Source organism: Lutra lutra, chromosome 4 (assembly GCF_902655055.1).
Source record: "Lutra lutra chromosome 4, mLutLut1.2, whole genome shotgun sequence".
Classification (NCBI taxonomy): Eukaryota; Metazoa; Chordata; class Mammalia; order Carnivora; family Mustelidae; genus Lutra; species Lutra lutra.
In genome coordinates this window covers 67,994,174-68,006,295 of record NC_062281.1, presented here as the reverse complement: position 1 = coordinate 68,006,295, position 12,122 = coordinate 67,994,174, and the positions used below count along the sequence as shown (strand labels likewise).

The 12,122-nt window shown below is 40.7% G+C and overlaps 1 protein-coding gene across 5 annotated transcripts in view; it reads left to right on the top strand.

Moving 5' to 3' along the window:
- ADHFE1 (alcohol dehydrogenase iron containing 1) overlaps nt 1-11,757 on the top strand; it is a 39,248-nt gene extending 27,491 nt beyond the window's left edge. The window contains exons 14-16 of one of the 5 annotated variants that reach the window (XM_047727229.1): nt 4,641-4,715; nt 5,010-5,760; nt 5,968-6,226. In XM_047727229.1, the coding sequence (XP_047583185.1) occupies nt 4,641-4,715; nt 5,010-5,093 (159 nt within the window). In that variant the 3' untranslated portion in view covers nt 5,094-5,760; nt 5,968-6,226. Of the gene's footprint in view, nt 1-4,640; nt 4,716-5,009; nt 5,761-5,967; nt 6,227-11,356 lie in introns of those variants that run through there. The other 4 variants (XM_047727231.1, XM_047727230.1, XM_047727232.1 and 1 more) reach the window with 4 other exon arrangements.
- Nucleotides 11,758-12,122: the final 365 nt, after the last annotated feature.

The window sequence follows — 12,122 nt, the reverse complement described above, 5'->3', positions numbered from 1 at the left end:
CCTAATGACAAAAAGCCATGAAAGGCTGAGACCAAGTGATCACCACAGTTTTGACATGGCCTTTGGCTCTGACAGCACGGTTCCAGTGATAGTGTCCGTTCTGCAGGAGGGGTTCGGGAAAGTTCTGCTGCCTCAGGAATGTGTGTTTGTCAACCTGCAGGGATGGTAGCCATGATTTTCGGCTAAAACTGTGTGATATTCTTGGCTATTTCATTGCTAGCGGCAACGCATCTTCCAGCCATCGGCACATGCTGGCAAGTGTTTGCTGTTTAAATTCTACTGCACTCAGTCTTTTACTTTCAGAAACTGTTCCAGAAAGCAACAGATCCAGATTAACATTTGAGACCATCTACTAACACAGCGAGCTAATTAGGTATCATATTAAATGCCTCAGGGCATGTATCATAAGGGGGAAATCACAGAGAGCAAACCCTTAATTAGACAAAACTAATTTCTTAGTTTCACAAAAGATGCAAGGTAAACTGGATCTTTTGAATACAAGTCCTGTCTGTAGAGGAGGCCAGGATCTCCTCACGCCGTATTCAAGAGGCAGCCCCAACACGAATGCTGCTTTTTCCATCACGTGTCTGTGATGGGCGGGGGGGGGGGGGGGGGGGGGGGGGGGGGAGACGTAATTTTAATAGACTAGCACTAGTTCCATTTTGGAGTCCATGGAGTTGAGTCCGTGTTTCCATATACAGAGAGGGCAGGGGATTCACAGGACTTCCGGAGGGATCTCCGCCATAAGCCTGTTTTGCAGATGAAGAATGATTATGGGTTTTTTGTTTGGTGTTTTTGGCAGTGGTGGACATTTTACAGGAATGCTATGGCAACTTCAGAGTTTTACACACACAGCAGGCTAATCTTCACTTACTAGGATCTACAGGATTTAAGGTCATGAGAGGAATAGCCTGGTTGCTGCGAAGAATATTGCCAGAAAGATTATTTACATAGTCAACATTTGATAAAGCTTCTTTTATGTTCAGCAAGGAGGGATCAGTTTTCTCTGGAAGGAACAAGCAGGCCAGTATTCTTGACCAAACACCACATCCCATACCGGTGGCAGCAAACAGCAGCCCTGTGTACGGAGGCTTCCAACCGCCATAGCCATGCAAGGGGAACAGGCAAGAATAAATTAATCTTCCAAGTGGGGTTTCTGAAACCTCTGGAAAAAAACATTTACATTTCAAATCAAAACATTTCATTTCTGAGGAGAGCTGTCTACCAAAATGAGCACTTCCACTCCCTGGCTGACAGGCCAGCCGAAACGTTATTTTATGAATGTGCTAAAAGCAGTAGTGAGGATTTATTTCAGTGCCCATGTTAATCAGTTGTCCTTCGGTCTTACACGTCTATAAATAATAGCGCATTGCTGAACACATCTTAATTTCAGGGAGTTTAGCTTTTATATGGCATAGAGGATATGAGTAGGGAGAGATCACAAACTTTACGTCCTCATCTAACCTATCGCGGGGTATTAGATATATGAGGGAGAAACTCAGATCAGCTTGGCCTCCAGTACTTCTGAGACTCCTCAACTACTTGAGGAACAGGATCATTTTAAGGGCCTCTGAGCTCATCAGAGAAGATTCTTGTTATAAACAGAACAGTGTGGCAGGAATTGTCAGCCATAGTCAATGCTGAACTTCAGTCCTCAACCCTGCCAACACAGATGTACGCCACCATGAACAAGTCTCTGCCTTGCTATGGATTTTAAAAATTCTTTAGAGTCTCTGAAGATCTGCTGCAGTGTAAATATTTACTTTGGCTTTACCCATACTCCTCAGCATGTCCCGCCATCCTTCTCCCATCTGTCCATCCATCCATCCTAATTATTTTATTTATTTGTTTGACAGATAGATTACAAGTAGGCAGAGAGGCAGGCAGAGAGAGAGAGAGGAGGAAGTAGGCTCCCCACTGAGCAGGGAGCCCGATGCGGGGCTCGATCCCAGGACCCTGGGACCATGACCTGAGCCGAAGGTAGAAGCTTTAACCCACTGAGCCACCCAGGTGCCCCCCCCTAATTATTTTTTTAATCATGGTAAAATATACTTAACATAAAATTTACTATTCCAACCATTTTTAAGTGTACAGTTCAGTGCCACTGAGTATACTTAGTGTTGAGCAACTATCACTACTATGCATTTTTATAACTTTTTAATCATTTCGAATAGAAACTCTGCTTTATTGCTTAATGGTGAAATAATAACTCTCCTTTCCCAGCCCCTGATAAACTCTATTCTATCCTTTGTCTCTATGAATTTATCTATTGCAGTTACCTCATATAAGAGGAATCAAACATTTGCCCTTTTGTGTCTGCATAATGTCTTCACTTAGCATCAATCTTTGATGTGTCTGAATTTCATTCCTTATTATGGCTGAGTAATATTCCATTGCATGGATATGCCACCTGTTGCTTATCCCTTCATCTGCAGAAGGACACTTGAGTTGTTTCCACCCTCTGGCTATTGTAAATAGGGATACAATGAACACTGGTGTACAAATATGTTTTAGTCCCTGCTTTCAGTTCAGTCTATTATATACCTAAATAAAATTATAGGATCATAGGGTAATTCTCTGTTTATCTTTTTGAGGAACGGTGAAACTGTTTTCCATAGAGGCTTCATCATTTTACATTCCCATCAACAGTGCATGAGGGTTCCCATTTCTCCACATCTTCACCAAGATTTCTTATTTTCCATTTTTTGCATAACTGTCCTGATGATGGGATGTGAGAACTCATTGTGGTTTTGAATTGCATTTTGTTAATGACTAAAGATGTTGAGCATCTTTTATGTGCTTACTGGCTATATATCTTCATTCAAGAAATATCTAGTCGAGTCTTTTGCCTAATTTTTAGTTGGTTTGTTTAGGGATTTCTGCTGTTGAGTTGTAGTAATTATTTATATATTTATATTCTAGCTATTAACCCCTTATCAGATCTATAATTTGCTAATACTTTGCTCATTGAGTTGTCTTTTCAACCCTTGAGAGTGTCCTTTGATGCATAAAAGTTTTAAATTTTGATATAGTCCAATTTACCTATTTTTTTAATTGCCTGTGCTTTTGGTGTCATATCCAAGAAATTATTGCCAAATCTAACATGAAATTTTCCTGTTTTAGTTTTAGTTTTTAGTTAGAGTTTTAATTTTAGCTCTTACATTTAAGTCTTTACATTTAGGCCTATTTTGAGTTAATTTTTAATACATCCTTCCTATTTTCCTTCTCCCTTTTACCTTACAAATACTTACTGAGGTCCTACTATATACCATGCATTGAATGGGATACAGGAAGGAAGAAAATGAAATCTCTTCATTCCCTCAAGGAGCTTACATTCTAGTGAGAAGACAGACAATGGGCATCTAATCAAATATACAAATAAGATACAAATGAAATCATTTCAGATAATGATTAGTGGTATGAAGGGAAACCTGGGTAATGGGATAGTGATTTTACCTGGGACAGGAACTCCGGCAAGGGTGGTCACAGAGGTTTCTGACTAGAGGTGAAGGCAGCCATGTTAAGATCTAGGAGAGGAGATGTGGGAGAAGTGCTCCAGGCAAAGGGAAAAGGACCTGAGACAGGGTGAAGATGAGCATTTTTGTGGGACTGAGAGGGGATGGTGGGGTTAACGGAGATGAACTGATGGGAGAATAATCAGCGCTGAGGTGAGCCACAAGGCAGGAACAGAGTGGCATTGGAGGCCATGGTCTTGTCATTGCAATGGGAAGCCCCAAGAGAGCATTTAAACAAGTAATGATATGAACAAATTTATACTGGAGGGAAGTTATCACTCTGGGCTGTATGGAAATGGCCTCCAAGGGGAGAGAGTAGAGCAAAAGTGGAAACAGACTTTTGGAGGCAGGAGTCAGGATGACTTAGACTTGGGTGTGGTGGAACAGGAGGTGATAAGTGGTCATAGTGGGGATTGACTTTGGAGGTAGATCTGACAAATTTGCTGGTGGATTAGAGAAGGGAAAGAGGAATCAAGAGGACTCCTAGGCTTCTCCCTGAGTGACTGGGTGTCACTGCTGTGATGAGAAAAATGGGAGGCAGGTGGAGTCCGTTCTGTCTTGATGATGTGAATTTTGAGATGCTGATATCCCCCCTCCCACCATTTTCATTAATTCGAGAAAGAACTGTCGAGCACCCTAGCAGGACTGGGCACGAAGAGTGGGCACAGCCCTGCCCTCATGGAGTTGCCTCACCTACCAGCTATGCTCCCACACAAGTACTTATCCTAAGAAAACAAACCAAGAGGCCCAAGAGAATGGAACCCAAACTCTGGCATATACCTTAATTTCATTTAGGCCCAGAAATTTGGACACAGGGTAGTCATTATGGTATCTTTTAATCTCCTGTCCCATTGGGATTAAGGAGACCCTGCTGGGGGGTATACATTGCAAGAGGGTGTGCCATCTTCACTGATTTCACTCACTAACAGGAGAAATTGAGCAAGTCACTGAATTCATTTAGGAAGGTAGAAATAAAACCTTAGTTCATATTAAAAAGGAGTCACTTATTGTCCACAGCCTGAAAGATGATGTCCTAGTGAAGTCTTTTTTAATATACCTTGAGTCCAAGTTGCAAAATACTTTGTCTTTGAAGTGAGGGACAACCCAGTTCTATTTCCTTGGCAGCACCTGCTGTGCCTGGGACAGTGGTTTCTGCACAGAGACCCTCCCCTGGCCGAGGCTGCTGTCCAATGGAGTTTGGTCAGTATTGCACTGTACCCGAGGTTCATTAGGTTTTGTACTTTGGGCAGAAGGCTACTGGCTTCTGAACATAAGGCAAAAGCAATGGCTTTTGAAAGCTTTGTGGGAAAGTGGAGTCACTTGATAAACTTCTGAGTTGGGGGACCAGCTAGCATGAAGCAAACAAGAAATAAGATTTTTAAAGATAGGACCATTCTCAAGTTTCTTACTGCCAAGTTAACTTACATAACCTAGTAGCTTTAACAAACTATCTTTTCAAAACCCTGGGTAAATCCTTTTTGCTTCCTGTTTCAGGAAAGGGTCACCAAGCTCGCACCACGCCCTCAGTCAGAAGAGGATCTGTCTGCTCTGTTTGAAGCTTCAATGAAACTATATTAATTTTCATTCTCGCTGATAGAATTACCACTGGCCATCACAGTCCTAACAACAGAAGCCAAGCTAGCCAGAACTGTCTTTTCAACTCCACATAAAACATACCTGTTACCAGTTTTGAATGTAATACAAACTTATCCTGCAAAAGATTCCCTGTGCTCAAAGTCAAGCTACTTCCATAAAACGGTGGGAAAATGACCACTATGTCAGACCTTGGGCTAGACTTTAAGGATCCATGTTCCTGCCCCAAACCCCACAGATTGCCACTGCTCTATTTACCAAATGGGCAAAAACTCAGTATCAAAAACATAAATGTACATATCCTATGCCCAGTAACCCCAGTCTAGAAATTTATCCTACAGAAATACTAGCACAAGCATGTTAAGAAGTATGTCAAGGATGTTTCTGGCAGCACATTTCCTAATAAAAAATATGAAAGAACCTAAATAGTCACTAATAGTATAGAGATAAATCACAGTATATTAAGTAATGGAATGCTATAGTGCTATCAGTAAGAATGAGATAAATCTATTGGAAATATGCCTGTGATATACCACTAAACTGGAAAAAAGCAGAACAATTATATCTTTACATGGTCTGACTTTTACTTACTAAATTATATATAAATATATGTCTAGAGAGACAGAAAAGGAGACATGTCAAAATATTAAAAGTTGGGGCGCCTGGGTGGCTCAGTGGGTTAAGCCTCTGCCTTCAGCTCAGGTCATGATCTCAGGGTCCTGGGATCGAGCCCCGCGTCAGGCTCTCTGCTCAGCGGGGAGCCTGCTTCCTCCTCTCTCTCTGCCTGCCTCTCTGCCTGCTTGTGATCTCTGTCAACTAAATAAATAAAATCTTAAAAAAAATATATATATATTAAAAGTTATCACTGGAGAAATGGAATTTGGGGTATAGAGAATTGAGAAAATAGTCACTTTGTGTTTTATACTTCCTGTTTTTATTTCATCAACATCTATATTGTTTGGCTTTGTTACAACAAGCACATTTTCTGATTTTAAAAGGGCCAAAGAAATAAAGGGGCAGAACAGAAAAATTCCACCTCATTGTTTTAGGTCAGATTCATCTTAATTTATAAAAGTACTAGTAACTAATATTTAAGGATTAAAACAGACTCAAAGAGGTAAAATATTAGAGACTGATCCTCAGATAAATAAATTGTTCCTTTGAGAAAAACACTAACATCCTACACGGTAATTCCCTCTTTGGAAAGATATGTTTGGTGCTCAGAATAAATTAATTCAAAAGGAAGCAGTGTTGCAGTTTATAGACTTCAGCCTTGCAAGTAGAATCTAAGGATGGTCGTCTGCCTGCTATCCCCAGCCTCCAGAAACTTCTACAGCTCATTTCTCCTCATAAAGGTTCCCACACTGATGTTTTTTGCCTGCACCAGCTTTGGCAATCTGGATCTCGGTGTACTTGGGATTTAGTCATGTTTTAAACTGAATTAAAGTTTTAATCAAATAAGTTATGTATATATAATAACATCAGGACTTTTAAAAATGCAAGAGAAGTGCATTACTTCATTACTTGCCTTCAGCCTGGCCAGGCCCACTTTGTCTGTATAAAGTTCTTTATTTCCTTAAGATCTTTTAAATAACACTGAGATAATGTTGATAGGTTTCTCTAACTATAAACATAAAATATGGTCAGTACCAAAAACTGCTAATACAGAGATAAACACAAAAGAAAGTATTTGTTCCTACTGTACCATCCAGAAGACAGCCACTGTTAAAAATTTGGTTTATGTTTATTATATGCATGAATGTATTTTTGGCTTAGAAATGATATCATTAGGGTATAGTTTTAATTCATACAGAACACTCAAATCATTTATACCAAGTGGCCAAAAGGCAAGCATAGGACAGTACCAAAAGAATTTCAGTTATACCTTGCAGACCATAACTAGCTAAAATTCACTCCAGCGTTTCATGAGTATCATGGGTTGTGAAGGCAGAAGCTGTGTGACTAAGAGTACAGCTAAACTCTCTGGCCATCTGAGATCCTTCAGGAAACTTGAGTAAAAGTTGTTAAGGTCTCAAAACAGCTTTGGCACAGCAAAAACATGTATGCGTCTCTCCATCAACCCACCCTCCCAAAAAAGTCCAGGCAAGATCTAGAACCCTTATATTCTACAAGGTGACGTAGCATCACTAGAATGACATTAGGTTAGGGGTCAAGGGCTGTGGGCTCCACTCCAGTCCCTTGGTCTGTCTTGAGTTTTACTCAAGAGACCAAGGCCTCTTCCAGCTTGAAGATACTATGCCTAGATTTTATGTATCCCATAGTCCTTACTGTGTGATTTTGAGTTTAGGAAATGTAAAATAATTTGAGACACAAAAATGCATTCTCAATCTCAAATGTTCGATGCCTTTACTACCAGTAGCCAGATGTCTAAATGTGACTCACCAGGAGGAGTGTTTGGTATTCATACCGATGATGACTCTGTAGAGGAAGGATTTAAAGGTCAGGCATGAAGAAACAGATTTAGGAAGACTTCGTGTTTTTTATCTTAATACCCATCATGTTGGTCCTTACAATTTCAGAATATGGAAAAGTGTTTCTTGACTAACCAGCTATTAAAAGAGTGTGAGAGAAGAAATTCAGCCCATTTCTTTAAACCAAACACTTTGATATTTCTGAGACAACAAGTATATTTTTCTAAGTCAAATCCTAGTTCCTATTACCTTTAAAAGATGAAAAACTTCTTAGGGGTTATAGCTCCATTTATATGGATTAATTTATTTGCTACGGCAAGAAAAATTAGAATAATATTCAAAAGTTTGTATAATATCACTTTCACAAAAATACCACATTTGGTGGAATTTTCACTTAAAATACATGTGTATCCCTAACTTGTTTTATGATATAGAATACTGATTTGTTTCAAGCACATCAAGTTTATGATTTTTGTCAAGTGCCACAATAAAAAGCCTATTCGTTTTGTACTCCTCTCACTTCTCCATGCACCAGAACGGCTGTGCTGGGCTTGGCATTTCTGCATAGCTGTGGACACAGCTGTGGGGCATTTTCCAGTGGTCAGTAAAGTCAGTCCACTTTTGTAAAATACAGACAAGTACAGTATCAAAATAGAGAGCAAAACTTGCTTTCCTGACCTTTTAACCCAGAGAAAGATTAATGGTTGTTTGGATTAGAAACTGTACCCTAATGAGGGACTGTTGCCTCCAGGGAGTGGGTCTGAGAAAGGGGACTGTTCACCTCTGGGTCAACATTGCACATACTGCCCTGTCTCTGATGACCAGCAACCCCAAGCTGAGACAGCTGTCCAGGCCCTCCATCAAACGCCTGACCCTCAGCTGTAGCGGAGGCTGGCCCACATCCCCGCCATCACCATCACAATGGTCTGCCCAGGGTAGTCTCCAGGGATGAGCTGCAGTTTGAATGGGCAGAAATTGCTTCTTGAAGCCCTACGTTCAATTACCAGCAGCTGGGGGTGGGAGGGTCTAGTTTCTGTTGCTATTATTCCACTGTCTTTCCAACCACCCCACAACTCTTAGAATAAATGCACACCCCCTGCAAATTGCAGTAACTGTTCGTGATTTTGTCCCATGTGAAATCCCTCATGAAACTCTGTGCAGAACAGCCAACTTTAAAGTAACCCTACTTCATTCTTTCTGGCTTTAAGTACTGGCTTTTTAATTTGGGGATTTTTAATTGGTTTTCCAATTTATAAAATTGGAAAACTGATTAAAATAATCATGAGCGAAAAAGAGAAAATAACTACCATCATGCCATTACCCAAACACAGCTGCTATCATTTGATATACTTCCTTTCCATCTTTTTCATTTGGGTGGTGTAATTTCCAGCTCATTTCCCTTAAGGCATGACATTTTAAGTATTTTCTATGTTGCTACATAATCTTCATAATTATTCTTTTTAAAGGTACACAAAGTTTTCTTGAATAGAAATTTAAACACATCCTTATTAGGGGCATCAAGATTGCTTCCAAATTTTGACCCCTACTAGTGACATAGCAATGAATAATGTGTATATGTCTTTTTTTTTTTTTTAAATCATATTCTAAATTAAGTTAACCCCAAATTGAATTTTTATATTACGAGTATGGACATTTTTATGACTTTTGATTCATACTACCAACTTGCTTATACTCCACTATTGTCTTTGTGTCCCTTCTCCTTTAATCCTCTCTTCAAAATACACAGTATAAGCCAGCAAGAAATGAAACGGAACTCACATGGATGACCAGGGCTAGGCTATTTGTGCAGACCTGCAAAAGTCTCCTGTGGTGTTTTTTTTTTTAATATCAGTGTACCTTAACAGTTCACATGAACAGATTAAAATTTTCAAATAAAATTATGAGACTTTAGTGTTACTTAATTCAAACTGTAGATCACCAAGACCACTTGTCACTTTTTTTTCCTTCTAGAACCTTCCATGAGACCCTAAACCTGTGGGCTTGTGTTATTCATTGCCCCCCGTTTTCCTGGCCAAAAACAAACAAACAAAAACCCACAGGGACATTATAAATATCCTTTTCTATAAGGCTGTTCTAGAACCATCCAGGCCTATGTGCAAGAATTGCTACACTGGGAGAACATAACCAACAACCATCTCCACCAAGATCCCTCCCACGGGTCTAAGTTGCCCCTTTAATCAAAAACCTCTCAAATCTTTGCAATTATGCACATTGGTCCCATGTGCCTTTGGCAACATTTACCGGAGACCAACGTGAACTATATACCAAGCATTGCATTGGAGAAAAGAATGTTTGTGAGGCAACATACAAATGGAAAGAGGTCCAAAGAGAACCACCAGGCTGGAGTGGCCACCTGAGTAAGGACAGGCTAATTTTCGTTCATTTTCTATATCTCCTTTAACTCCTATATACTCAGTACACAGCTCAGCACCTTAACAAAATATTTTCCCAAAGGAGGAAGGAGATCATGTACTTGGGAAGAGGAAGATTGGGGTTCTGCAGGTAGCGGTGATGGGGGGGGGGGAACAAGGGAATGATTACAGGAACATGACATTTAGGGGTTTTTTAGTAATATTTAACCAAATAGTGTCACTTTATAAATATAAATATCAACACTTAGGAAAAGTGGAGGCCCATTTACGAGGGCATGTACTACAGCTGGCAACAATAATAAACTAAAAACAGTAACAGTTTCATTATAACAGTTTCAAGTAAGAGTCATTTACTGGGTCCTCAACCTGTGCAGTCCCTTAATCAAGGAGTTGCCCACTATGAGAGAGGCATAACTGTGTCCTTTTTGCACATATGAGGAAACTAAGTTTAAAACAAAACAAAAAAATAACCAAAACAAACAAAAACCAACTTCACACAGCTAGTAAGGGGTAGGACTAGCACTCAATCCCAAGGTCATCCTGACCCTGCATTTCCAGCCACCAAATTCACTACCTTTCAAGTGCCTTCTGTTGTCTGAGAGCTTCTTGAATTGCATTTAAACACTGTACACCCCTGTGTACAACGCAATACCTTGAACACAGTAGGGGACCCATAAGTATTTGCAGAATAGAGGATCTTATTTCATTAAAAGGGGAAAAAGGAGAAGAAAAACAAAAGAAGGTCCTGCAAACCTTTGACACGTCAGAGAAAAGTGGAGCTGGCCATGCTGGAGGTCACACAGAAGGGTACTGGGGGTGAATCCCAGCCCTGCTTCTTACTGAGTAACCTAGGGTAAAGACTTAGATTTTCTGAGCACAAACAACCTCATAAGGTTGTTATAAACATCAACAGGAAGTAACGTATGCGAAATGTCTACAACAGTGGCTGGCCCACAGTCCTTGCTCAGTAAATGTTATTTCTCTTCCCTTTCCTGAATGCTAGATTCACAGGAAGACTTTCACCCCAGCAGTTGACTAGCAGATCACTACAGTGACATCAGCTGTACACTAAGGGCTTCCAAACTTCCCTCAGAACAAGAAGTACCTGGGATGCTAGTTAAAGATATAGGTCAGTCCTTTCCTCCTACCCTGGAGAAATTCAAATCCTGTCAACCTGGTTTGGAACCCAGGAGGCAGCTGGTAAGTCAATTTGGTTTAGGAAAGTTAAACAGCACCTGGGCCTGTCTGGTGGCTTCTTGGCATAGATGGTGATGGAAACAGAGTGGCAGTCTCATCCTTCAACGTGCATCAGAAGCTTCTGGAGAGCTTAGTAAAATACAGGTTGCTGGGCCTGGTCTCCAGGGTTTCTGATTCACTAAATCCAGGTGGGAAGTGAGAATCTGCATTTCTAACTGGTTCACAGGTGATGCTGCTGATCGAGGAACCACACTTTGAGAGGATGGCAATTTTCTCACATTTCAAACTTACCTGGCTCAGATTTCAGCTGGAATTGGTTCTACATAGCATGTGGTAAGGCAATGAGCCCCTGAGGAGTGTCAGGACAACACCAGAAACTTACCTCAGGACTCCTCCACCAGACTGGGAGACCATGCCTGAGCGCTGTCCTGCCTCTTCCCCACCATGACTGGCTTGCCCTGCAAGCTCCTGCCTCGAATATCCACCTTATTTTCAGGCTAAGACCTTTCAGGATGTGCCCATCAAAGCCTGAACAGAAAGAAGATGCCGCTTGCTTATGACTCTAGCCTTGATGGTATTTGCTTCAACCACGAGGAGACTATTAAAAAGTACATGAAGTAACAGTACACCAAGTCTCATTTCAGTATAATTGGTAGAAAGAATATAAGACTCCCAGCTATGAGGTTTCCAGACTGATAAAACCACTCTAATTTGTTTAAAAAAGAAAGTAGCTGGGTGCCTGGGTAGCTCAGTCATTAAGCATTTGCCTTCGGCTCAGGTCATGATCCCGGGCCCGGCAAGGAGCCCCACAATGCGCCCCCTGCTCAGTGGGGAACCTGCTTCTCCCTCTCCCTCTGCCCCTGCTTGTGCTCTCTTGCTCTGACAAATAAATAGAATCTTAGAAAGGAAAAAAAAAAAGAAAGAAAGAAAGAAAGAAAGGAAAAAAAGAGAGAGAGAGAGAGAGGAAGGGAGAGAAAGACAAGACAGACTAG